Here is a 26,586-nt window from a genome sequence, read left to right as displayed (position 1 = left end):
TACTTTTTGAATTTTTATTTTATTAATGAGGGTTCGAATTTTCTTCTCATTCCTCTTCTCCTATACCCTGTGTAATAAAAGCAATTTTAAAAAAAAAATCTATTAAAGAAAAGAGAAAATTAATGAAGAATCTCTTAAAAGGATTTTTATTTCGCAAGCATTGCCCTGATCTCTATTTTTTAATATATAAATGCTGTTTTTTCGGTTTACTTCTTCCAAAAAAAGAAAAAATGAGTACAATAATTAATCAACAACTCCTCAATCCCAAATTAATTAGAATCATCTTTAGTATTTATTATAATGTAATCAGGTCCTTATTATTTAACAAATTCATCATAATCAGATTTTTTTTAATTGATTGACAATCTATCACATTTATCTTTCTTTATTCAGATTTATGACTAACTATATTGCGAGAACTCAAATAAAAATAGTATTGGGGGTGGGGGGGGGGGGGGGGGGAGGATAAATTAAGAAATGTAGTTTTTTTTTTCTTGCTATTCACTTCTCAAAATATACTGGACCGACTAATACGGATTTGAAACCAAATAATAATTAAAAAAAATGGAAAGAAAAAAAAGGGTAATATAAAAAATAAAAATGAGTTATATATTATTTTATTTTATTAATATCCCAAAATATACTAGACAGTAATATATAGTTGCGTCAAAATATCCACTTAAAAGGTACAGTGCTTAAGAGGAGTTTACCACACGTTATGGTCCCGTAGATGTTGCCTCTGTGGCCTACAGTGCTCGACTGTATTTTGTTGAGAAACTTTGGAGCCGTTTGGACATGATTTCATCTCATGAGATGAAATCATGTTTGGACATGTAATTTGGATTTCTTAAGTTGCAGTTTTTTTTATAAACATAAAAACACCACAAGTTGTGAAATCCATCAAGAAATTTTCAATTCTTAGACAATCTTACCATATGTGTAAATCATAGTTCATAATAAAATTAATACGCTACTAGAAAGACTTTCTAAAAAATACAACATCAATTGATCAAACTTTAGTTCAATAAAAAGGAAAATTTAACATGAATAGTAATGTAACTACTCTTTTATATATTCCTCCCACATGGTAAACATGATTGGTAAATATATTTTACCAACTTGCAGATTAATATTTAATACGAATGGTTGGCAAATATAATTGGTAAATATATCTACCAACTTATGGGTTTTTTTTTTTTTACAAAATATGAACGTATGAGTTAAATTTTACATTTATATTTTTTGAAATCATGATTTCAAATCCCAAATCATTTGGATGATTTGTGATTTATCTCATGAGATAAAATCGCATGTCCAAACGCTGATTTCATACTTATAAAATGGTCCTTAATTTATGGGAGCTGATTTCATTTGGTCCTTAATTTATAAATACGATGAAAATAATTTCTAATGTGTTATAAAAACAATGATCAATTTAATCTTAAGCTATCTACTCCATTCGTCTCAATTTATATGATGTAATTTGATTAGGCACGGAGTTTACGAAATAAAAAAAAAAACTTTTAAAACTTGTGGTCTAGAACAAGCTATAGATATATGTGTGACAGTAAATCATTTCATCAATGATAAAAGAGAAACTTTTAAGTTAAATTATTTCTAAATATATAATATATAGAAAAATGTATCACACGAATTATGACTGGGGTGGTAAGTAAAAGCAATCCTTATTTTTTCTATCCAGATAAATTGAGACCCTTGGCATCTTTTGCGTACACAATCTGTTTAGCCCAATATAAAAGCTTTATGCTCGCTTCCCTACTTCATTGCATATATTCACCACAAAATTATATTCTATCCGGATCAAAAAGAGGATTTACTTAGTCATTTGCACACTCCTTTTGAAAAAAACTAACTTCTAGCAAAAAAAAGTAATTTGACTAAATTACTCCTAATTAAATATGTATTGGGATTTGACCACATACCACTTAATAGGGGCAAATCTGAAAAAATAAGATTAATGATTTCTTGATTTGATAAGTGGACATTTTTTTTTGCCCAAGAAAAAAAGACTAAGTGTATACTCTTTTTGATCCGGAGGGATTAATTTTCTTCAAGCCGCTTTTTTAAGTTAGGGTTAGAAAATTTATTGTGGGTTAGAAAATTAGATTGAACGGTATAAGAATGTACCTTTATTTTGTGGTTTAATAGTTCGCTTCACATGTCGATGGGCTCCATTTATTTGACCGCAAAAACAGTGATTATCTTTACTTATATGGATTAACACCAAATGAGTCACTTTTTAAAATACATCATACATTAAGGACCAAATAAAACAAAAACTCATACATTAACTAAGAACCATTTTGATAAACTTTTGCTCTCTTGAACTTTGGATTTCTTTTGTTCCGTTGGTACTAGTAATATTTACACTTATAACACGTTTTGGAAGAATAGTAAAAATCTCTCCTCTTTTATCATTCTATTTCTATGATTTTCATTCTTTAATATTGTGACTCTTTTAGCTTCATTTTATAAAAAGACCATTTTGATAAACTTTTTCTCTCTTGAACTTTGGATTTCTTTTGTTCCGTTGGTACTGGTAATATTTACCTGCAACAGAGGGATTATACCTAACCAATCATTTTAACATTAGTTAACCAAATAATTAAGATGAGAATATATATCACTTATGAGAAATTTGCGTATGAAAGACACATATTTTATATTCATTGATTGAATGTTTACGCCGAAACTCATACATTAATTAAGGACCATTTTTTTTTTACTTTTTACCGCATTGGCTAATAAATATATTATCAGAAAAGGGTCAAAATATACCCTTCATTATATTTTGAGTTTAAATATATTCTTATCGTTATACTTTGAGTTCAAATATAATCCCGCTGTCATACTTTGACACAGATATACAAACACATACATACTTTGACAAAGTATAACAACATGAACATATTTAAACTCAAAATATAACGGCAAAAATATATTTGAACGTAAAGTATAACGAACCATATATTCACCCCTTTCCTTTTGCCCCACCAAAACCACAAATTATGTCCCTATAAAAACATCATCTTCCCGCCATTCCTAAACCCTGACATAAACCCTAGCCCCCATTTCTCTGTATCCCCAACAATGGAACCTCAAACACATACCAAGAACCCTAACCTCGTACTAATCCTAGATTATGGTTCTCAATACACCCACCTTATAACTCGTCGAATCCGAAGTTTATCTGTATTCTCTCTGTGTATCAATGGCACGTCTTCTTTAAACGCCATTAAAGAACTGAACCCACGTGTCATTATCCTATCAGGTGGACCCCACAGTGTGCATGCTGACGGGGCACCATGTTTCCCATCTGGTTTTATTGAGTATGTTGAGAAAGAAAAGATAGTTGTTCTTGGTATTTGTTATGGGTTGCAATTGCTTGTTCAGAAACTTGGTGGGGTTGTTAACATTGGTGACAAACATGAGTATGGGAGAATGGAAATTGAGGTGAATAATAATAAGGGGTTGTTTGGGAATAAGGAGGTTGGTGATAAACAGGTTGTTTGGATGAGTCATGGTGATGAGGCTGTGAAATTGCCCCAAGGTTTTGAGGTTGTTGCGAGGAGTAATCAGGGTGCTGTTGCTGCTATTGAGAATCGCGAAAGGCGGTTTTATGGGCTGCAGTATCATCCTGAGGTAAAAAAATATGATTTTTTTGGATAAAAAATTAATCTTTGCAAGATTATTTGAATAATTATTCGGTGTGTCGATAGATATAGAAGTATACAGATATAAAATCCGATCGAATATAAAGATAGTATTTTGATGATATTTTGAGTAGTAAAGGTTCAATGACTTAATTTTAGTTGAAACAAGTAATATGGAGTAGGAATTGTAATGATCGTATAGGTAGCTGTAGAAATATAAAATGGATGCTTGAGTATACAGACATTTTATAAAGATAGTATTTTGATAGATATTTTGAGTAGTAAACATGAGTATGGGAGAAAGGAAATAGAGGTGAATAAGAATAATGGGTTGTTTGGGAATAAGAAAGTTGGGGATAAACAGGTTGTTTGGATGAGTCATAGTGATGAGGCTGTGAAATTGCCGGAAGGTTTTGAGGTTGTCGCGAGGAGTAATCAGGGTGCTGTTGCTGCTATTGAGAATCGCGAAAGGCGGTTCTATGGGCTTCAGTATCATCCTGAGTAAAAAGGACATGTTTTTTTGGGAAAAAATGTTATCTTTGCAGAATTAGCTGAATCATTATTTAGCGTTTGGTTGGATATAGAAGTAGGTAACTGTAAAGATATAAAATGGATGCTTGAGTATACAGTAAGAGTATAAAGATAGTATTTTGGTAGATATTTTGAGTACTAAAGGATGGCAACAATGTCTTAATTTTAGTTGAAACTTAGGGAAATGAGGTTATATGGGCTGCAGTATCATCCTGAGCTTAAAAGATTGTAGCTTGGGTACCATTGTTATGCATGAATATGTTTTCATAGGAATAAATTTAGTCTTTGTGAAATTATTCGGTGTTTGGTTGGATATAAACTTAGGTAGCTGTAAAGATAACAAAAGGGATGATAGAATAAACATATAGAATATAAAGATAGTATTTTAATAGATATTTTGAGTACTAAAAGCTGGCAAGAATCTCTAAGTTTTAGTTGAAACTTTGGGAAAGGAGGTTTTATGGGAGAAGTGTCATCCTGAGGTTAAAACAATAAAATCTTGGGTGCTATTTGTATGGAGGTGGAGCACGATAGTTCCTTTGTACAAGAACAAGGGTGACATTCAAAGTTGCAACAACTATAGAGGTATCAAGCTGCTAAGTCACACTATGAAAGTGTGGGAAAGGGTGGTGGAGATGAGGGTGAGGAGAGGCGTGTCCATTTCAGAGAACCAGTTCGGATTCATGCCGGGGCGCTCGACTACAAAAGTCATTCATCTTGTGAGGAGACTGGTGGAGCAGTATAGGGAGAGGAAGAGAGACTTACACATGGTTTTCATCGACCTAGCAAAAGGCTTACGATAAAGTGTCAAGAGAGGTTTTATGGAGATGCTTGGAGGTTAGAGGTGTACCTGTGGCGTACATTAAGGCGATCAAGGACATGTATGAGGGAGCCAAGACCAGGGTTAGAACAGTGGGAGGAGACTCGGAACACTTCCCAGTGGAGATGGGGTTGCATCAGGGATCAACTCTTAGTCCTTTTTTATTTGCCTTGGTGATGGATGGTTTGACGCGGCAAATTCAAGGTGAGGTGCCATGGTGCATGTTATTCGCGGATGACATAGTCCTGATTGACGAGACCCGCAACAGAGTGAATGTTAAGTTGGAGGTTTGGAGGCAAACTCTGGAGTCTAAAGGGTTCAAGTTGAGTAGGATCAAGACAGAGTATATGGAGTGCAAGTTTAGTGACAAGACACATGAGGTTGGCGTGGAAGTTAGGCTGGGTACCCAGGCCATCCAAAAGAAAAGAAGTTTCAAGTATCTTGGGTCTATTGTACAAGAAGATGTGGATATTGATGATGATGTCACGCATATTGGTGCAGGGTGGATGAAATGGAGGCTCGCTTCAGGAGTGCTGTGTGATAAGAAGGTGCCACCAAAGCTTAAAGGCAAGTTCTACAAAGTGGTAGTGAGACCGACTTTGTTGTACGACCGACTTTGTTGTACGGGGCGGAGTGCTGGGCAGTCAAGAACTCGCACGTCCAGAAGATGAACGTTGCGGAAATGAGAATGTTGCGATGGATGTGTGGGCACACCAGGCAAGATAAGATTAGGAATGAAGATATTTGAGATAAGGTGGGAGTGACATCATTAGAGGACAAGATGCGGGAAGCGCGGTTGAGATGGTTTGGGCATGTGAAGAGGAGAGACACAGATGCCCCAGTGCGGAGGTGTGAGAGGTTGGCTATGGACGGTTTCAGAAGAGGTAGAGGTAGGCCGAAGAAGTATTGGGGAGAGGTGCTTAGACAGGACATGGCGCAGTTCCAGCTTACCGAGGACATGACCTTAGATAGGAGGTTATGGAGGACTCAGATTAGGGTAGGTAGTCCCAGGTATCCCGTCGTACTAGTAGTCGCAGTTTTGATCTTCATTTTCTTGTGCTTTGATTCGTGCAACTATATGTTAGTCCTTGTACCACAATTATCGTATTTATCTGTGGTAGCTACTGTTTCTTTTTTTTCTCATACTGCTTTATCATGACTTTTTCGCTTTCGTTAGTTTCATTTTCGTATTGCTTTGAACTGTTTGTGTTTATTTGGCCTTTTCTCATCATGTTTTCTCTTGAGCCGAGGGTCTTCTGGAAACAACCTCTCTATCTTCCGAGATGGGGGTAAGGTCTGCGTACATTTTACCCTCCTCAGACCCCACACTGTGGGATTTCACTGGGTATGTTGTTGTTGTTGTTGTGCTATTTCTATGGAGGAATATGATTTTTCGAAAAAGGAAAACGTTATTTTTGCAATATTATTTGAATCATTATTCGGTGTTTGATTGGATATATAAGTAGGTAACTGTAGAGATTTAAAATGGATGCTCGTGTATACACATTGAATATTATGATTTTTTGGGAAAATATATCTTTGCAAAATTATTTGAATCAGTATTCGGTGTTTTGTTGGGTATAGAAGTAGGTAGCTGTAAAGATACAAAATGGATGCTTGAGTATACAGATAGAATATGAAGATAGTATGTGATGATATTTTGATTTTTGAGTGCTAAAGATTGACAACAATGTCTTAAGTTTTAGTTGAAATAGCCTGGGTTCGAGCCGTGGAAACAGCCTCTTGCAGAAATGCAAGGTAAGGCTGCGTACAATAGACCCTTGTGGTCCGGCCCTTCCCCGGCCCCCGCACATAGCGGGAGCTTAGTGCACCGGGCTGCCCTTTAAAGATTGACAACAATGTCTTAAGTTTTAGTTGAAACTTGAAACAAGTAATATGGAGTAGGAATTGTAATATTTGTGAAGCTGAGGGAGCAATTTTCTGCATATGTTGGGAACTATTTTCCTTTGAGAACATTTTCAACTGCTTCGAGGAAACATTCTGCCATATCAAACACGCCTTTGTGTTGAATGGAATTAATTTGCTTGGTACTTGAGTTGTCTTGAAGCTTTCAAACTCTCAACCTGGTTGTCTTGTTACAATTTACCTGGATTACATGTTTTATACTTCTCTTTTATTTGGGTATTTGATGAATTCAATAAAGCATGTAAAGGTCCCTTCTAACTTATTGAAAAGGGTAAATGATCTCTGTCGAATATATTTGTGTTAGATATTATTTGTTTTCTTTCTGTAAGGGAGCTGAGTGTTTATTGGAGATTGAAGTGTTCTCTTTGTTTTATGCTAATTCAAATTGGCAACAACGACTAGGAGCTAATTGTTGCACGGTAGAATTGCGCCTGGGAAAATTATTGGGCTTGCTGTCACTTGTCCTTTTGACGAGCCTTAGGTTTCAAATTGATGTCCATAAAAATTTTGGAAGTTTTATACAGTGGTTAAACATATCCTCATTATTTTCTTTTATCATAACTTCTGACTGCTTCTTGATGTTGCATATAGCAAGATATAGTCAACACATGGTTCATATTTTTATGTGTAATTCGGCTACTAGACTTCTTATCCCTCTCTGCTTGTCATTTTGTCACTGTTTTATTTTCGAAGCAGATATATGCATGGCTGGGAAGTACTTGGCGTAAGTGTTATAACCAGATCATAATGCTTGCATGATGTGTTTAACCATTCCTTAATATGCACAATTTTGGTCACTAGACTCCTCCCTCACTGCTTACCATTCTTTGTGTTTTCCCTTTTAAGGAGCCATAATGCTTGAGGTTATCAAAAAGGAGCCATAATGCTTGAATGGTTGCTTTACATATAAAAGTAGTTTGCGGTATAATATCAAGGGCACTTGGTAGTTTGAGGGATAGTTGATTGAGTTTAATTGACTGATACATCACTCGTCATATGCTCTTTGCATGACTTGATAAAGATATAAAAGTTGTTACTTCTGCCTCTATATTAGTGAACACGAGCAGAACTGCTAGAAAGAGAAAAAATGTCATTAACCTATCAAATAAAAGTTATATACCCAAAACATATAGACCTTTGCTGTTACAAGATTAGGGTTTATCGTTTCCTAAATGCAAATTCATTTGATCTTTGTTTCGTTCATAATAGGACCCTCAGATCTTTTTTGTTTGTTATTTTTGTCGTCGCCATATTATTTGGAATATTCATTTTTGACTTGCTATGCTTCTTCTAGTTTCGGAATCTCTGAATATGTAATAGCAAATATTTCATCCGCACTGACCACATGAATGCTGTATAGGTGACGCACTCGATTGAAGGGATGGAAACATTACGACACTTCCTATTTGATATTTGTGGGGTTACAGCAGGCTGGAACATGGAAGATGTTCTGGAGGATGAAATAAAAGTTATTAAAGCCATGGTAGGACCTGAAGATCATGTCATTTGTGCTTTATCTGGCGGTGTTGATTCCACTGTTGCAGCTACTGTGGTACACAAGGCTATTGGAGACAGGCTTCACTGTGTTTTTGTTGATAATGGTCTATTAAGGCAAGTCTCTAGTCTTGCCACTTCTCTATAAGCTGCTGATTATACCATCAAATAGTAGTGCCACAAACTAATTCAAAAATAAAATTAAAGAAACAGCAAAAGTTGGAGTTTTCTGTCAATCAGTTAATCCATTAGCACTTGCTTCATACCCTCGAGTGACGTTGGTTTTGCATCAATTTTTTTAGGTATAAGGAGCAAGAAAGGGTGATGGCAACCTTTGAGAGTGACCTCCATTTGCCTGTTACCTGTATTGATGCTACAGAAGAATTTCTCAGCAAACTAAAAGGTGTAACAGAACCTGAAATGAAAAGGAAAATAATTGGGAAGGAGTTCATCAACATATTTGATATTTTTGCCCGTGATTTGGAGAAAAAAGTGGGAAAGAGACCTACTTACCTAGTCCAAGGAACCTTGTATCCTGACGTAATAGAGTCTTGTCCCCCACCTGGAAGTGGAAGAACACATTCTCATACGATCAAGAGCCATCATAACGTTGGCGGGCTCCCAAAGGACATGAAGCTGAAGCTCATCGAGCCACTGAAACTTTTATTCAAGGATGAGGTTTAATTTTGTCTTCTACAACTTTTGCATGCATCTCCATACCTTATTTCCCTTTCATTCCAAACTGATTATACATTGAACTATTGTATTCCACTTATTGTAGGTTCGTGCATTGGGAAAGATTATGAATATACCTGTGGCTTTTCTTAGGCGCCACCCGTTTCCTGGGCCGGGACTCGCTGTCCGAATTCCAGGAGATGTCACAGCTGGGAATTCCTTGGATATTCTTCGTCAGGTAGTAGGAGTTCTCCAGTTTTAGTAGTAATTTTTTAATCCTTTGTGTTGGTTACTTGTCCTCTAAAGACTTGTGTTGTTTAGGTTGATGAGATCTTCATTCAATCAATCAAAGATGCTGGAATCTATGATGAAATTTGGCAAGCTTTTGCTGTCTTCTTACCAGTGAAAACCGTTGGAGTACAAGGAGACCAAAGAACACATTCCCATGCTGTTGCACTTAGAGCAGTCACAAGTCAAGATGGAATGACCGCAGACTGGTACGTATTCATTCCCACATATTTCTGCATTTCTTTATTTCCTAATTACTACCCATTTTTCGGCGCTCGTGTTCTCCATGTTTAATTATAAGTGTTCTCCATGTTTAATTATAAGTACAAGCTCTACAATTGGACATCATTGACCTAAAAGTTATTGTTGTTTTGTTTTGCACTTTAATTGATATCAAGGATGTATACTATTTTTTTTTTATGAGACTCTTGTGCTTTCTATTTGCTTGCAATGCTGGCTGTTCGCCTTCAGTCAGAAGTAGAAGTAGAGGGCACCCTCTGCCCCACACTTCAGAGAAGGTTAAAAAAATGGATGAGTCATTGAAGTAATTCTATCTTCTGAGGCCCAACGATGAAAAACTTTGTAATGTATCTTGGAACTTCTCTTGTGAAAGAATCAAAAGAATACCCACCGCCATCTTTATGCTCTTATATTTATATGTTGTGAGCTAAATCTGCTGATTTATTTGAAGTTGTAATTTCTTTGTAGGTACTACTTTGATTTCAAGTTCCTCGACGACGTATCAAGAAAGATTTGCAACAGTGTTCGTGGTGTAAATCGAGTTCTTCTGGATATTACATCAAAGCCTCCATCAACAATCGAGTGGGAATGATTTATTCTAAAGAATGCCATATTTGGCGATGATTCTAGGATTCTTTTGCTTCTCTTTTTATTGTTGGGGGTGCGAAAGTGAGGGTGCAAAACAGGAGGTGGGCAAGTCCATAAAACAAGTTTAGGTCCTTTTGTTGTATGGTAGAACTTGTTCTTTTCAAGGGAAGTGCTCTCAACGTTTTGTATTTTCCTGATTATATTGATGCCAATTTTACTCAAAATCTTGGTGGTGCCATTTTCTTCTTTTTGCTAGTGTTGGTGTTCCGATCACCTTAAATGCATCGCGGCTATTCCACTAGATACCTGCTACCTTTCATCAATGAAGGTGTCAAATTCTGATGAAAAAAAAAATCACGTCACACTTTTTGTGCTTCTTTCCTTCTTTTTAAGTCTTTTACCACAGTTATTGAGTTCGGCAGTAATAGCTATCAAAAAATGAATCTAATTTGTATTTAACATGCAACATAAGTTAGTGATTTATATGAAATAACCATCAAACGGGCAAAGGATTATCCACAATTTTATTTTTTTCTTTTCTGAAGAAGAAAATTTAAGAGGATAACAACGTTTTTGAACTACAGTATCAGACACCTTGCATTTTAAACAATTCAAACGTTAACATCGTTTTACAACCGCAACAACATACCCAGTGAAATTCCATAAAGTTAACATCGTTTTATAGTTAAATATTACGAATCAAGTCTAAATGTTCATCTATGTTCCAACATTATGATTCCTTATAACTAATATACCAACCAAGACAAGACAAGAATCATTTATATTCAAAAGCATGCATCTGTTGAAATTCAATTATTTGTTCATTGACATCTCATCACATCCTAGAGTTGAAGAACATCCGAAGGGTTCGATTATTTGCTAATTTAAGTAGTACCTAAGTTGGGTTTAGAACGTTGTGAGATAGTTTGGGTACTATTTACTCATTGGTGATAAAGGAAGAGGTGAGAATACTAACCTATGTTACAACAGAATCGGGTTTTGTCAATGTGTGTATAACTATTGTTATGCTAATAGTTATGCTCGTGGACTCATAGAATAGTTGAGGTGCGTTGCTTAACACCGCTGTCATTAAAAAAAAATAAGTTGCTGATTAGCTGACAACGTATAGGAAAGCTGCAACATATGTTATTGGGGTACTACTCTTTTTTCCTAGGGCCATATCTGTTTATAATTGTTCCCTCTTTAAACAAATCCAACCTTTACTGGAAAAGCTGTAGCCATCCCTTCCCCCTCTTTCTTTAATATTTCTTTTTGGTGTTCAACTTTTGTGGGGTTTTACATAATAAAAGTAGTTTTGTGGTCCTGCTACTTCTCCACTTGGGTTCTTTTTCAGATTAGAAAAAAAAGGAGGGATATGTGAGGCCCTCTTCCCTTTTCTGGTCATTTGAAAGTTGACCAATTCTATCTTTCTGCTAATACTAATTAGTATAATCTAATATGATCCCTTTTCACTAAAATCTTTTGAGCAACTATCTTCAATCATGAACTTGACAAAAACCTCTTTTTGTCTCAAATGTTAATGGAAGAGCTTTAAAAAAAATAAGTTAACGGAAGAGCTTAAGCATGTTTTGAAAAGTAAAATGATTTAACAAGAAGTCTACTTGTTGCTGGATCTTAAGTCTCAATAATGCTGAATGACTTAAAGTGGTGTGTGTGTTTGGGGAGTGGGGGTGGGGGGCAGAGGGGTGAAGTCATCAACTCTACTTTCATGAACTTTTCAGTGGACCACAAATCAAGTGATGATCAAGAAAGAGGATCATGCATTAGGTAGAAACAGGCTGTCAAATCTATTTAAAAAGCATTTTGAAGTACAATAATATACACAAGCTCTAACTATCCTCTGAGGACATGATTGGCCCAGCTCTTTTTCAGATGGACTTAATTGACCAACCTTCAGTGAATAATCTTCAAGATTTCCAGACTACTCTCTGAAGTGCTTCTCTAATTGTTCCAACTGCTACTGTTTTCGATCCCGTAGACTGCAAAGGGAAAATATTAGAGAAGAATGAGTATGCATCTTTACTTGCAAAATAAACAAAAGACCTCACATATTAAGCTTAGAAAAGCACATATGAGAGTCTGTCAGTTAGTATTCATAAGTTGCGCAACTTATTGAATTGGTAAAAAGAGCACTTCCTTGACAAACCTTGGATTCAATAGCAATGGATAGAACCCCATCGATGTTGGAAGACTGAACGGTATGGCAATCCATTTGTAGGCCGGTCAGCGCCTCCATAATTTTAAGCAACAAGCCTTCACTCCATAGACAACTCATCTTGATCGAGACTTCCTTATCGATCATATTGACGACAATACTATTAGCTGAACTACCTTTCAATAATCCATTACAGCTTTCGGGTTCCACTTCATCCATATCACATGCCTTCCTTTTGTTTGGTAGTGATCCTTTGATGTCATTGAATTTGCTAGTGCCGCAATTATCAGATGTCTGCTCAGCAGTATCATTTGATCGTCTTGCTGATCTAGCCTCCAGCTCTTGAACTCTCCTTTCGAGCTCTTTCATGTATTCTATTGTCTCGTCCAGTAGTGATATTTTGTCAACCTGCAAACATCAAGGGAAAACACAAATCTTGGTCAATGTGCGATTGAACAGCAGCTATGTAAACTTGAGGAGATCTTCCAGTACCTTGCCGCCAGTTGGCAGCATTGATGCAAGATGCATAAATCTCTCATTTATCTTTTCTCTTCGTCTTCTCTCAGAAATAACACGGCTTGTATCAATATCATCAACTTCTGGTCTCCAAAGGCTGTTCTTTTTACGATTTTCTCTGCTGAATTTATGTATAACACCACCATGCATTCTAGGAACTTCTAAAAGTACTTTCTTCAATAATTTTTGTGCAGTTCCCAATCTTGGCGTCTGAATATCGGTCTTCCAACCAGCAAAGCTTGATTTTTTGTTAATATTTCTAAAATGTGGTCCCAAAGTTAATTGGTCAGAGCTCTTTAGGAGGGTGGAAAGGACAGCTTGATATTGAGCATCGTCTCCTTGGTGATCTAAAAGATGCAGTTTCCTCTGATCGTGCTCTTGACGGTCTAGTGTGTAAGGCTTAGTTGCCTTCTCTCCACTCCAAAGAGGGGACAGCTTTTCACAATTTGCATTATTTTGAGAGATGCAGTCACTGGAATTCAAAGAATTAGTTGCACCATTACTCATGTTATCATCCATGAACTTCCAGCTTTGAGCTTGTGAAGTTTCCCCAATAACGCCTACCACCATTAATGAATCTTCAGTCTCTTGATTGGCCACAAAACCATTTGAACTATCATCAGGTGAACTGTTGTTTATTTCGACTGGATAAGCATCACTTTCAAGTACATTATGATCGAGCTTTTGGCTAACTACATCTGTGTCATTTTTTGCATTGTTAGGCCCCTTTGAAATAATGGAGTGATCAACTTCTAGAAAGGAATTTTTTATTTGCTGAATGAGGTCGGGATCTTCTAAGACCTGCAAAAAACATGTTACATCAAAGCAAAATATCATCGCAAGTAATTAGTTATATCGCGCAAAATGCCAGGACTGTTGAAGAGACAAAATTGAAATTGGCTTACAAGCTCGGTGACTCCCAGCTCAATTACGCCTCCTAAATATGGAAAGCATACAACAGTCTACAAGTTGCGAAGAGAGGAAAAGGCATTGGTTAACCACATATTCTATCTAAAAGGAGTGAATGACATAAATCAGGAGCTGATTCATACTCGGATCCGTTAGTAGAGTTGTATCACGCATTTGACAAATTTTAGAAGATAGACAACATAATCAAAAAAATATTAGAGCAAGGATAAATATTTGAACTTCTGTCTGTGCAGGCTTGCACTTCTCTGGACGCTCCCGTGTGTGTGTGTGTGTGTGTGTGTGTGTGTGTGAGAGAGAGAGAGAGAAAGAGAGAGAGAGAGAGAGGGGGATAGAGTAGTACCTGGATAGATGCACTCTGGTGAGGCGAAGAGGATTTAACCAGTAACAACGAGAAACCAAAAAGGAAAGAGATGTCAGAATTTTCAATTGAATTGATATCAAAGGGTGTGCATTATTCGGTTGTAACCGAAGATCTGACCAAATAAAATTTTCAATTCTTTTGGTTAGACTTTTTTGGTATTTCAGCTAGTTTCAGTTTTCATTTTTCATGTTTTCAGTTTTCCAGGTTCGTTTTCTTTTCTAAGTTCAAAAGAAATTAAAAAGAACCTATGAGATCTTTCTTAGATATTGTTTTTTAGAAAAAGTTGTCCAAGACTAGTTTATCTTTCAAATATTGGCAAAAGTATCAATTAATTTCTAAAAACTTAAAGACAAAATAATTTTGTAGTTTGCATGAATCAATTAGAGGCACAAACCAAAATGATCCAAAAGGACCTATTCCAAATCAGTGATCAGTTTGACAATCTACAAACCAAACTTAAAAAATAAAAATAAAAAATCGAACATAATTAACCCAAAATCAACCAAATGCACACCCTTAAGGATATCGTCTTAGACCGAAGTTGCAGTTAGACCAAAGCCCATACATGAACCATATACTTGCCTTTGCTAGCAGAGAGCGAGAAAATACTCTACTCTCGGCTTGGTGAGCATTGCATAGCCAGATTGTTTGATTTGTTGCTAAGGCCTTCCCTGGCAACCTGTGTAATAATTTTACAGCAATTAAAATAGCTAACTATTCTGAAAACATACCCTGCTGATATTGACCATTCACGTTCCTATCTACTCTTAGGAAAGGGAGCAACACTCCACTTGAACATTAAGAGAACAAATCATTTCAGGAGAAGACTAGAAAGTTTGTTATTTTATATTATACGAGGTTATGCACTTTGTGTGATCTTTGCTTATTGCAAGGGAAACAAAATGTGGCCTTGGTGGACTATAAATCCTAATCTAGACATCAGAAAACAAACTTCGTGCACAAGATTTGGGATTCCAAGAAATTACCCTTGGCCAACATTGAAGACGAACGACATGCATACTAAGAAATACCACTCGGTATCAGTGAGATCTTCTGGAGATAATGCAGCCGACGGCCTTTTGGCCTGTGGTTGTAGATCTTCTTCACTTTCACCTGTTAAGAGGGAACTATAAAGTTCTTTCAATTGCTCAGTTCTCTGCAACCCCAGCTGGTCTTCATTAACTTCCCCCGCCTGAACAGTCTTCCTGGTCTTGATATCCCCATTATAGTACCCGTCACTCCATTCCAACACCCTAGAAGATAGTATCCCATATTTTAGAACAATATCTTTAAAAAAAAAAAAAAATCTACAATGAGACATGCTTCTAAAAGGGAGATATAAGTACATATATCCACAGGAATCCTTGACAGATAAAGTCCGGTGCACTAAGCTACCCCTATGCACGGACCCCAAGTCAGGGCAAAACCACATTGGATCTATTGTATGCAGTCTTACCTTGCATTTCTGCAAGAGACTGTTTCCACAACTTGAACCTGTCTCCTCGTCACTCGGTGGTAACGAGCCCATTTGGCCATGAGAACTATTCACTTTTTCCGGAATAATTTTTCACTTTATTTCAAAATCAGTGTTTAGTTATAAAATTTTCAAATTCAACTTTGAGTTGGATTCCAAAATTTGGAAAAGTGCTCCAAACTTGTTTTCCAACTCCGTCTTCATAAATAATAAATTCCAAATAAAGTGCTATCTTCTTTCCTTTGCAAAAAGTGTAACCAAACACAACTCCGTCTTCAACTCAAACTTCATAAATTACAAATAAAGTGAATTTGGAATCTATGGCCAAACGCCTACTTAAGTCTTACCATTGCCCCGAGGCTCCCCCCTAGTAACAGAAGTTGAAATCAAATTGTCATATCCTATTTCCTAAAAATACAAGAAAAGCAACTAGGGACCATGTAATGTATATGAATAAAAGGGATAACATAAGTACCATCATTCTTCACCTTAACCTCAAGAGTCAAGACTCTAGTTTTTCCAAATTTACTGGTCCTTTAATTTAAAGTTTTTTTTTTTTTCCCACAATGAAATTCAAGCAAAATATAATAAGAATAAGTTAGCACTTATTACCCTGGTTGTGTAACTGGAGTTGACCAGAAGATTGCATAGCTCCATTGTATGCCTTTAACAGCAATTGCAAGTTGCTTTCTCAAGTTATCTGGTATTCCATCTTGATCTTGGTGTCCTATAGCCATTTCAAAGTTTCAACCTTTTTTTATCTCCAAAATGACAGTAAAAAGATCAGCTTTCAAGATTCTAAAAACAACCCCACCACATCAAGAATACAACAAGAAAACATAAAATTTGAATCTTGATTCCAAATGGGATCTTAATTCTCAGGACCACATCCATATTGGTCCATACACTTACAATTTTTCAGTGCTAGATTTCAAGAAACCAGAGCTAAAATACCCATTTTTCAAAAGGAGAGTGTTAATGGCTAAGTGCCCTTTTGAGCTAAAATCATAAAGATAGAGACATGCACAACTCAGCTACTTAACTACTGTTTCTATAAATCCTTAAGTTGAAATGTACTAATTGAAGTGGGGTTTCAATGGTGGAGTAATTATGCTAAAGAATTGTACTGAAAAGGGCAAAAAGAGGTTGAAAAAAGCAATAAAAATCAAGTCTTTGGAGCCAGAATGAAACACTTTGGGCCTACAGTTAAAACCAAGAAGTGATTAATCTTTTTTCTGTGTATTTGCACCACAAGAGTATAAACCAAAAACCATTAAAATTTGAAAACAAAAGAAGCAGAAGAATTAAAGCTGGTGGATAGTGAATAGTGATGGCTATTGTGGGAGAAGGAAAGTTAAGGTAAAGACAAATAAACAAACAGACAAAATTTAAGTGAAAAGTGCTAGAATGAATTTGACTTTGAAGTATAATATGGGAACACATTTTTCTCCCTTTTTATTGTTTTATTCTTCTATTTTAAAATTAAAACATTTCTACCATATAGAAGAGCCGGTTGGCTCACTTTTTCATCGTCATTCCATTAAACAAAAAAGTGTGGGCCCTTATTAAATACAAACTAATATTAAAAAATAAATAAATAAAAGTGGAACCCACCATCTCTAAGTCACGAAAAAAAAGTGGATCTCATATTAACAAAATCAAATAATATAAAAAAAAGTGAATCTCATATTAAAAAAACAAACAATGTCAAAAAAAAGTGCATCCATATTATTTCTACTATAAACCCATGCTTCGTCGTCAGTCACTTTTAAAAAAAAAAAAAAAGACGGAGCCCAATCTTCTATAATAGGAATGAAAAAATAAACAAATTTAAGGTGAGGCCTACTCTTCTATAATAGTAGAGATTAAAAAAAATTAAGGCGGGATCCGCGTAGAGAATTATAAGACAATTGCTGAAAAAAAAGTTAAGATGGGGTCCACGTGAAGAAGTAGGAGACAATTGCTAGGAAAAAAATTAAGGTGGGGTTCATGTGAAGAAGTAGGAGACAATTATAACAGAAAAAAATGATATTGAGGAAGGGATTAAAAAAATAGAGATTAAAAAAAATTAAGGTGGATCCACGTGAAGAAGAAAAAAAATAGGACATTTAAATAATGTTAATAAGTTCAGAAAATGGTAAAGGTACACTTAGAGAAAATTTAAAGAAGAGAAATTCAGGAAAAAAGAAATAACGATTTAAATTGAACACAAAAACCGCTAAAGAAGTCATAAAACCAAAAGATTTAAAACTTATATCTTTGGGTATAAGTTTAGACACATACGTCTCACACAAATAATGAGAAATAACATCGAGAAGACGAAATATAAACGGTCAAGAAACGTATACACATATTTTCTTAAAATGATGAAGTTGGTCTATACTTAAAAATTTAAGACTACAGCAGATGCTGACACATGAAAGCGCTTTAACAGCCTATGTCTATTTGAAAAAAAATATTTACCTAAAATGACTCATATTTTTAATATTACCCAAAATAACCCTTTTATACATTATTATACACTTTTATATAAGATCGACACATTATTTACAGTAAGTGTATAATGTTGTATATCGTGTGTATAGACACTATTGTAAAAAAAAAAATGGTTATACAGATGTAAATTAAAAATATAACTACGTGGATATAATATTTTATGCTGGAATATATATTATTGAAATTATTCCTAAAATTAATTACTAAAGGCAAAAATTAAACACCAGCCCATTTGAAGGACAATAAGTGCAATTTCTTCCATTTTTTTAGTTTTTAATTTGTAATAGACAAATTCCCTTTTTTAAAACCAAACTATATAAAAACATGAGCTGAAGAAGTGGATGTCGACCAAGGACAATTTGATCAAAGCACTTGCTATTCAATAATTTCATTAGTTAAAAGTAGAATCTTACTGTAGCTTAGTATTAAATATATTCGTACTTTTCCTATTTTGCCCCTGCTCATAAAAATTGCATTAGAACAGATGATGTCATTTCAAGTGGCAGGTATTAATTATGTTTTTGGCCACGTGACTTTTACACTCCTTTTACTTTTCACTGTTTTATTATGATCACATAATTCCACTTAATAAACAAATAACATTTGTCTATATGTATTAATGTTCATCTATATATATGCATCGACAGTGCAAATTTAGATATGTTTATTAGCAGTATAACATATATATATACTATCACTACCCATTACATAAATCTTCACAATTGTACACAACTACATGCACATAGATACATTATATAATCCAAACTGTTGAGCCCGTACGCTGCACGGGCATACGCCGTCTAGTAGTGTTTTGAAGTTCTAAACTTCTAATATAGGAAAGTATAACAAATTTTATCTCAACTTATTAAGCACTTTTAATTTGAGCAAGACGTTTATTATTTTATCCTTGATAATATTCTTTAATTCACAAAATACCTTTCCCGAACTGAAATTCCTAACGCTCCTCCTTTTCTAGAAATCGTATGAGCACTTTTCATCAAACACATCAACGAATTAGTATCATTCAACACTTTTATCCGAACATGTAATTGCTTGATTATAAAATCAATTTCAGCACTTTGAACTTAGCAACTATTTACAACCAGCTAACCTAAACGGACTCTAAGTATAACATTTCTGATTTCTCTTACAAAATAAATTGTTCAACTAGATTTTTAAATCTAAAATTTAATTTTGTCACCATAGATTTAAGTGTCACATTTCTGATTTCTCTAAGAAAAAATATGATTTTTGACAAATACTTTCATTTCTATCATTACATTTTTGTTATTAATCCTAATAATAACCAAGCCACCAAAAAACGCAAACTTTCAAGAAACAAATATGTCTCCTCTTTGGGAGAAACAAAACGTGTACAGTATTCTCTCTTCTCCTTTACTTTTATCATAGAACTAGCAAGTTATGCCCGTGCGATGTACAGGCCCAACATGATTAATTTAATTACTCACTTTAGAGATTAATAGCGAGATTTCGAATCAACTTATTAGTCTTATGGTATATCTCAGTATCGAGAATGAGACCAAAGAACTGTATTTGTTTATAAACTCTCCTGGGGCTGGGTATATGCAATTTGTGCGACCAGATGTCCATACAGTATGCATGTGATTAGCCGCTTCAATGGGATCTTTTATGCTAGTCGGTGGAGAAATTACCAAACGTCTAGCATTCCTTCACGCTTGGCGCCAATGACGTTTTTATTTGAGAGAAAAAAGAAGACTATACTTTCACCATATGAACACTAAGCAATAACAGCATGGCACTTCAAATCCGATATGAGAAATTTTTGTATTGTTTTTTTTTTCTTTTTTCCAAAACATTAGATTCTGTATCGAGAGACTAATATGAGATAAGGGGTATTTCTGATTTACTGTTATCTATCGAGAGTTCAGTTCAGCGTCACAAACTTTTTTGTTTTCATGCTTGAGAGTTCTTGACACTATTTATGTTATGAAAGAGTACAAAAAAAAAAAGATTTATTTGATCATATTAAAAAGAAACTTTGGGATTGCTGAATCACAGACAAAAAAAAAGAAAAAATAAACATATTTATGATTTGTATGTTTTGCAAAGGATACCGCGATTCTCCTTAGTGAGTCTCCATATTTTGTTTCTTTTCTCTCCCCTTAATTTCTCAATTGTTGTTAAAAATTGTCTATACCCTACTCTTTTTATATTTAGTAAGTTGACAATTCAAATATCTTACATGTTAAGCTTATAATCACAAGATTCAAAGGATATTTTATTATATTATACACATTTTTAATTTGAAACTGCAAGATTCAAAAGTTTATTTTTATTTCTTAAACTCCGTGTCTAGTCAAAGTTAGACATTTAAATTGAGACAAAGGGAGTATATGCCAAATGAAGGAAATGAAAGGACAATTGAGATACTGCTGATACGTGGGGACCTAAAAAGTAACACACAAGAGGTAGAATTAATGTTTAACTTCTGAAATGTACACATGTTAGTCCCTGCTTAGAGTACAATTTCATGTGCTTGTTATAATAGAGTAATAAAATGAAGTGTAGAAGTAAAGAAATATGATAACGAAAAAGTGGAATACACGTGTATGGTGACAAATCAAGTAGTAGTACTTGTTAAATGAAGTGGACTTACAGCTGCAAAAAAAAAGGAAAGAAACCAAGTATAATTAAAATAAGTCCAAATTTAATGTACAACTCAGATAACTTCTGATATTTGTTATTGCTGTGTTAGTCCCTCTCGGACACTTACATACATTAGAAAAGTAAAAAGGATGAAAGGACTTCAAGGACCAAGACATTTACTTTTATCATAGAAAGCAAAAAGGGTGAAAGGACTTCAAGAACCAAGACATTTACTTTTATCATAGAAAGCACAACGTGAAGCGCAAAAAAAAAAAAAAAAAAAAAAAAAAAAAAAGGGTAATGTGACATTAAAAAAGTTTTTATTCACCCTTATATTTACAGAAAATAAATAATTGACACAAAGAATTATATAACTGAATGTAAACATATAACAAGATAAATCACTTTATTTCTCTTTACTTAATTATTAAGTGCAAATAAATATTTCCTCCGGTGCAAGATAAGTGTCCACTTAACCTTTAGCATATTCTTTAAGAAAATACTACTTAACTTTTAGAAAGAAAAAAAATAGGTAGTTTAACTAAATTACTTTTAATTGAATCTACCTAGTTAATAGAATTTTTTAATCACATAAAAATTTACTTATCTAAATAAGATAAAGTTGGAAGAAAATAATTAATTTCTTCTTCATTAAATAACTCCTAATTTATTTTGAACTAAAATAAAAAGGCGTAAACATTTATTGGAGGGAGTATTTTCTAAATTTTAATATAATAGCAATAATAAGTTTTTTTGAGTAAAAGATATGGCCTCATGTGAAGCTGCACGTGGAGCTTACCATTGCCTAGAATTGTGGTCTCCACATTAATAAGAAAGAATACCTACAAATAGGGAATTAACAAAAGACGACAACTTTGAAAATTCGTTGACTCACATATATCATCATTGAGATTCAAGATTTAAAAAACAATTAAAATGAAATTGAGCTGTCACGTGCAATGTTTCACATCTTAAGGACGGCCATAACAAATTTAAACATACTCTCTGTTACAAGTTCATACTAAAATCATATTTATATATTAACGTATACTAACATTATTTTAAGAATCTAGCGCTTATTCTATTCAATTTTACTCACGCTAGTTTTTCTTTACTTAAATGCATAAGCAGATGCACAATTCAACTTTTAATGATTTTTCATACATACATATGAATAGTTATCGATTCAAGGATTCATTTTAAACCAATTATCACTAGATTCTGTAAAATGTTAAATGCGAGGAATATTCTTCAGGAGCATGATAAAATGGTAGGTAAGAATTAAATTTTTACTCGTGTCGTTTTCACGTTTTATTTTAGAATTTTTAACTCTTCTTGCGAAGCGGACAAAAATAAAAGTTCATATTACTGTTGAAGATTTCGTCTCATTGCACATGTGTGACCACATTTGGACAGAGCAAACGTGACAAACATATTTTGTATTACATCCTGGGTTTCTATGTTGTTCAACCAGAGTTATACATTCTTTTGGTTTGACCATCACATATTCGAAATTTACAGATTCCGTTGATCCAGATTTGCGCTACGCAAAATTCATTTAAAAGTAGCGCTTCCTATTAGGGATTTCTCTATTCTCAGAACTCGAACCCGAAACATCTGGTTAAGACTGTTTGCATGTTAGTTTTCAAACTCCGCACGCTCGGACATATTGCATCTATAGTACGATATTTTTGCATGATGCTATTTCCATGAGTTCTCTTACTCGTAATACTAAAAACTTCAGTTGCAATTGGTCTCACATGAATAGAGATAATGCCACTTTGCACAAACACTAAATTTATTTATTGGACTTGTACTATAGGTATCAGATCTACAACAAATCAGATTAGTTCAATTGTTCTTCACATAACAAGTCTACCAAACAAAGGTTATGTAAATGGAGTAACAGTAGGAGAAATCATACAAAGATCTTGCGGGGTAAAAGTTGTCTTCAAAGCTGAAGAAAAGCAACAATGTCGAAAGCTTTCTATGGATTAGAAAACGTATCTGCCTTGCAATTCATTCGGTAACACATTGTTTATTATCAATCCTTCCAAAGATGCAAGGCTTCACTAGCATCTCACTCATAATTAAAAGCACCAGTTGTGGGCACCAGAAAATATGTGCAGGTCGCCTAGTCGACATTGTTCATCAAGACTGATCCCCTCATGGGAAACGAACTAGCCTATTTACTGCCGAGTCCAATGCATCTACGTTTCTCCGGATGATTTTCCTTCAAAGTATCAAGGAATCACAAACAACATATACTACACACACGATATCTGCATTAGTTCTAAACAATCATACTACTTCATCGCATGGAGCAAGGTACCCAGAGATTCGCAATAAACATTTTAAAGGGTGCAATAAATGAAAAACTGTTTATAAAAAGAAGAGTAATATAACGAAACCTGTCCGTTCACTGGCTAATTGCCAACTGCAAGGACAAGAATCACCATTGCATCCAATTGTAACATTTTAAACAAAGAATCGGTGGTTGTGCATATGGAGACTTAAAAGGAGAAACAACATTTACGTCAAAACCATAACCGCATGGAAAGGATACAGCTGTGTCGCCAGATTATCAATTCCTTTCATTTCCTCATTCAATCTGCAATGAGAATTAGCTCTGAAAGATAAGCCAGAAGTACAATTTGCAAGATTTTTGGGACAGGGGAGAGAGAGATAGAGATGTAACTTTACTACTTGATACAAAATAGACCTGAATCAGAACTTGCAAGTTCTAAGTTCCTTTAGAGGCATGATGATTGTGGGTTCCGTAACCACATGCAAATGAAATACCATACATACTGAAGATGTATGTGATCTCATCATAATAGATACACTAACTTGGTGCTTTCCTCCCAACTTCTATTTAGGGGGAGCCTCATAGTTTTTTTTTTTTTAAAAAAGAAAGATACAATAGAGAATTGACTAAACACAAAAAGACTACCTTAGGCAGGAGTTTATATAACGGTTTCCTTTCGTTGCTGCATCAAGTGCTGCAAGATAAACAGGCAAACATTAATATGAGTGCAGCTCAATTTTAATACATTACTTAACTCCTTACATTGGCTACACTCAGTGTGCATACATTATGTCTTACTCTAAATCAGGTAAAGTGAAATTTCATTAACAATCATCCAGTAGATGCTGAAAATTACAAGCTGTACCAAAAAAGTTAGCTCCCGGATAAAAAGGACCTTCTGTAAACTTCCTGAGGAGCTAACAAAGTCAAAAAGCTAAACAAAATTATTTGTGGTGGTCAGTGGTCAGTGTTCACTCCAGCAAAAAATGTTTGTGAGCCATCTGTATTTAAGAATATGCATAGGAGAGCATTTTCCTTCATAGCATGTGCAATTTCTTTTTAACCACAGGCACCAAAAAATAGAAGCTGGAACTGTTGCCAAATCTTGCTAATAGACTTTTTTACATTCCATTACTTCTACTTATCCTAAATCTCCTACTCTCTAGAGTTATTCTACATAATTCAAGCTATGGTTGACACCCTAACTAGTTTCGCCTAGTGGTAAATAAGGAGACAAACAAAAAACAGTAACTATGTGGAGAATTGGTCTTGAGAAATCCAGGTGTCTCGTGCATAATGCAGCTAGAGTTAGCAGAACAGAGATCAACCTCGTGCAGTCACATCTAGGTTGAAGTTTGAATCCATGATCTCTGGCAAAACCAAGTGTCATCATCTTCTAGAACAAGGATTACTACCGACACAAAGACAGAAATCGAAAAGTAGTCAGGAATCTCCACTTATCCATCAATTCTTCAACTTCGCCAACAAGTAAAGCTGAGGCAACTTATGACAGTTAAAATTCTGAATAACCCTAAGAAGGTTTCTTTTAGAATACTGATGAGCTGAATGTTTCCAAGAGAAATAGATGAGAGGGCCTTACTATGTCGATCGTGTGTTTATCTTACCTATCCAAGAACTATGTCGGATCTAGTGTGAGGTTAAACACTTGCATGATTAGTCTGTTGAATGAACAACAAGCAGACTATTAATGTTAAGGACTTCAACAACTGAAGATCAAGAGGCTAAAATATATACCGCATTCTTGAACTCGTCCTGCTGCGTCACCAAAGCAGTTCATGTGATCAACAGAAGTACTAGTAACCTGCAAAAGCATGCTAGCTTTTTTAAACATGGACAGAACACACACACACACACATGAAAAATGAAGAAGGAAGAACTTCTGATAACAAGTCTGGAATGCATGAAGTCTTCTATATTGTAATGCTTTTCGGCACTTTGCCATTCACAATTACATGGCACTATGCAATCTATTCCTTAGGATTGCACTTTGTCATCTAGATTTTCCTAAAATTCTCACTTAGTTATCTGATAACTTTTCAGCAGATGTCGTTGAAAGATTGTCAAGTGACAGTCACAATCCTTTCTTATTATAAAATAATATTTTATTGATGTTGTGGGGGAAGAACCCCGTACAGAAGCAATATATCAAATTAAAAAAAAAAAGAGAGAGAGAGACCTAATCATTAATACAAACAGTAATCTCATGGGCGAACGGAAAAATTAAACAAAAATAAAAGACATGTCCTAATCTGTAAACTTGCATTCCATCCCTTAAGATTTTCTTTCCTTTCCCTCCATAGTTGATAGTACCACATAAGTGCCAATGGAGCAACATTCCTAGCTCTACGTCAGACTAATATCCTCCTAAATGCCCAACTATACATCACATCACATCACATCCTTCACTGTTTCGAAAAATTGTCCATATTTCCATACTCAACTCTTAAAAAACAAAGAACTCCCTTCTTATAAAAACAACACCAAACATAAGAAAGTTTGATATCACCTTAGAGGTGATAATATCGAAGGAATGAGAATGCAGATACACAATCAAATTCAATGAGTCGCAAACCCCTTGCTGTCTACCAGTGGCGGACCTAGTGAACCCCCTTGGGCAAAAAATTGCACTGTATATACAAGGTGAAAATTATTTTTTATGTATATATAGTAGACGTTGAACCCCCTTAGCTTTTTCATTTATGGCTTCTTTATATTTTTGAACCCCCTTGGCATAAATCCTGGCTCCGCCACTGCTGTCTACCCAGATGGCAACTGATTAAAAAAGACTCTTATCAAACATTGAAGCTGGAATAATGGTATCACAACATCAATCCCACCTAGTTTGATATCACCTATATGGATGTTTTACTTTTTGAATCCATTAATTGAATAAAAAAAAAAAAAAGGAACATACTTTAAGAAAGTAGCTAAAAATTAAACAAGAGACACTACAACTTTCTACTACTCCCTCCGTCCCAAAATACTTGTCATGTTTCACTTCTCGAGACTAATTTTCAGAGCTAAATTAGATTAGATTAACTCAATAAGTGTCTCCATTCCTATCACTAACTAAAAAAGTATGTATCAGAGATGAAATTCCGAATAAATGATGAACCTGAGATAGAGTAGAGCGTAGAGAAGCGAAAAGACAAGTGTAGCTATTTGCGATGGCCATTGAATCTCTCTCTATAATTTCTATTGCTTTCAGTATTTCTTTCCCATTTACTGATGTTTCAGACTCCCCTCTTTGTTCTTCTTCTTCTTCAGAATTCAGGTGATTCGTCTCCTTCTCTGAAACTAGGGTTTGGTTTGATTCCATTTTCAGATTGCACAATTGAACTAACCTGTAACTGCTCCAATTTTGGAGTGGTCTTTCATTTGTTGGTGGCCCTCTACAACTTTTGACGCGACAACATAAGACCTGTTTCGAAAGTCACCCA

The 26,586-nt window shown here is 34.8% G+C and overlaps 3 protein-coding genes across 5 annotated transcripts; 1 reads left to right on the top strand and 2 right to left on the bottom strand.

Annotated features, from left to right (window-relative positions):
- The first annotated feature begins 3,001 nt into the window (after nucleotides 1-3,001).
- LOC132634907 (uncharacterized) lies at nucleotides 3,002-10,460 on the top strand. The gene is made up of 6 exons (XM_060351076.1): nucleotides 3,002-3,663; nucleotides 8,312-8,562; nucleotides 8,748-9,123; nucleotides 9,227-9,358; nucleotides 9,442-9,617; nucleotides 10,117-10,460. Exons 1-6 carry the CDS (start codon nucleotides 3,112-3,114, stop codon nucleotides 10,238-10,240), a joined length of 1,611 nt encoding a protein of 536 aa, XP_060207059.1. The 5' UTR covers nucleotides 3,002-3,111; the 3' UTR covers nucleotides 10,241-10,460.
- A 1,537-nt stretch (nucleotides 10,461-11,997) lies between these two features.
- LOC132634906 (transcription factor EGL1) lies at nucleotides 11,998-17,112 on the bottom strand. 3 transcript variants are annotated; one of them, XM_060351074.1, is made up of 9 exons: nucleotides 16,606-17,112; nucleotides 16,306-16,454; nucleotides 15,206-15,472; nucleotides 14,802-14,898; nucleotides 14,199-14,213; nucleotides 13,834-13,890; nucleotides 12,905-13,729; nucleotides 12,404-12,820; nucleotides 11,998-12,236 (listed from the first exon to the last, which is right to left on the bottom strand). In XM_060351074.1, exons 2-9 carry the CDS (start codon nucleotides 16,428-16,430, stop codon nucleotides 12,165-12,167), a joined length of 1,875 nt encoding a protein of 624 aa, XP_060207057.1. In that variant the 5' UTR covers nucleotides 16,431-16,454; nucleotides 16,606-17,112; the 3' UTR covers nucleotides 11,998-12,164. The 3 variants fall into 3 exon arrangements, with proteins under 3 accessions (XP_060207057.1, XP_060207058.1, XP_060207056.1); XM_060351075.1 differs by having other exon boundaries at nucleotides 16,306-16,444; XM_060351073.1 differs by having other exon boundaries at nucleotides 16,306-17,111.
- Nucleotides 17,113-22,597: 5,485 nt separating this feature from the next.
- LOC132634905 (uncharacterized) lies at nucleotides 22,598-26,586 on the bottom strand. The gene is made up of 5 exons (XM_060351072.1): nucleotides 26,262-26,586; nucleotides 24,881-24,947; nucleotides 23,771-23,819; nucleotides 23,384-23,428; nucleotides 22,598-23,050 (listed from the first exon to the last, which is right to left on the bottom strand). Exons 1-5 carry the CDS (start codon nucleotides 26,463-26,465, stop codon nucleotides 22,984-22,986), a joined length of 432 nt encoding a protein of 143 aa, XP_060207055.1. The 5' UTR covers nucleotides 26,466-26,586; the 3' UTR covers nucleotides 22,598-22,983.

The sequence above is a fragment of the Lycium barbarum genome, chromosome 4 (assembly GCF_019175385.1).
Source record: "Lycium barbarum isolate Lr01 chromosome 4, ASM1917538v2, whole genome shotgun sequence".
Classification (NCBI taxonomy): domain Eukaryota; kingdom Viridiplantae; phylum Streptophyta; class Magnoliopsida; order Solanales; family Solanaceae; genus Lycium; species Lycium barbarum.
The sequence above is the reverse complement of the archived record's forward strand: the minus strand, read 5'-3'. Positions and strand labels throughout refer to the sequence as shown.

What these genes read in the sequence shown, in the direction of transcription:
- LOC132634907 (XM_060351076.1), top strand. Translation starts at nt 3,112, where the DNA reads ATGGAACCTCAAACACATACCAAGAACCCTAACCTCGTACTAATCCTA. An exon ending in GGCTGCAGTATCATCCTGAG is followed by an intron (nt 3,664 to 8,311) that starts GTAAAAAAATAT and finishes AATGCTGTATAG; the next exon opens with GTGACGCACTCGATTGAAGG. An exon ending in GATGGAATGACCGCAGACTG is followed by an intron (nt 9,618 to 10,116) that starts GTACGTATTCAT and finishes ATTTCTTTGTAG; the next exon opens with GTACTACTTTGATTTCAAGT.
- LOC132634906 (XM_060351074.1), bottom strand. Translation starts at nt 16,430, where the DNA reads ATGGCTATAGGACACCAAGATCAAGATGGAATACCAGATAACTTGAGA. An exon ending in ACTCCAGTTACACAACCAGG is followed by an intron (nt 15,473 to 16,305) that starts GTAATAAGTGCT and finishes ACTATCTTCTAG; the next exon opens with GGTGTTGGAATGGAGTGACG. An exon ending in TGCTGCCAACTGGCGGCAAG is followed by an intron (nt 12,821 to 12,904) that starts GTACTGGAAGAT and finishes TGATGTTTGCAG; the next exon opens with GTTGACAAAATATCACTACT.
- LOC132634905 (XM_060351072.1), bottom strand. Translation starts at nt 26,465, where the DNA reads ATGGAATCAAACCAAACCCTAGTTTCAGAGAAGGAGACGAATCACCTG. An exon ending in TACGCTCTACTCTATCTCAG is followed by an intron (nt 24,948 to 26,261) that starts GTTCATCATTTA and finishes ATGCTTTTGCAG; the next exon opens with GTTACTAGTACTTCTGTTGA. An exon ending in TATATAAACTCCTGCCTAAG is followed by an intron (nt 23,429 to 23,770) that starts GTAGTCTTTTTG and finishes TTCTCATTGCAG; the next exon opens with ATTGAATGAGGAAATGAAAG.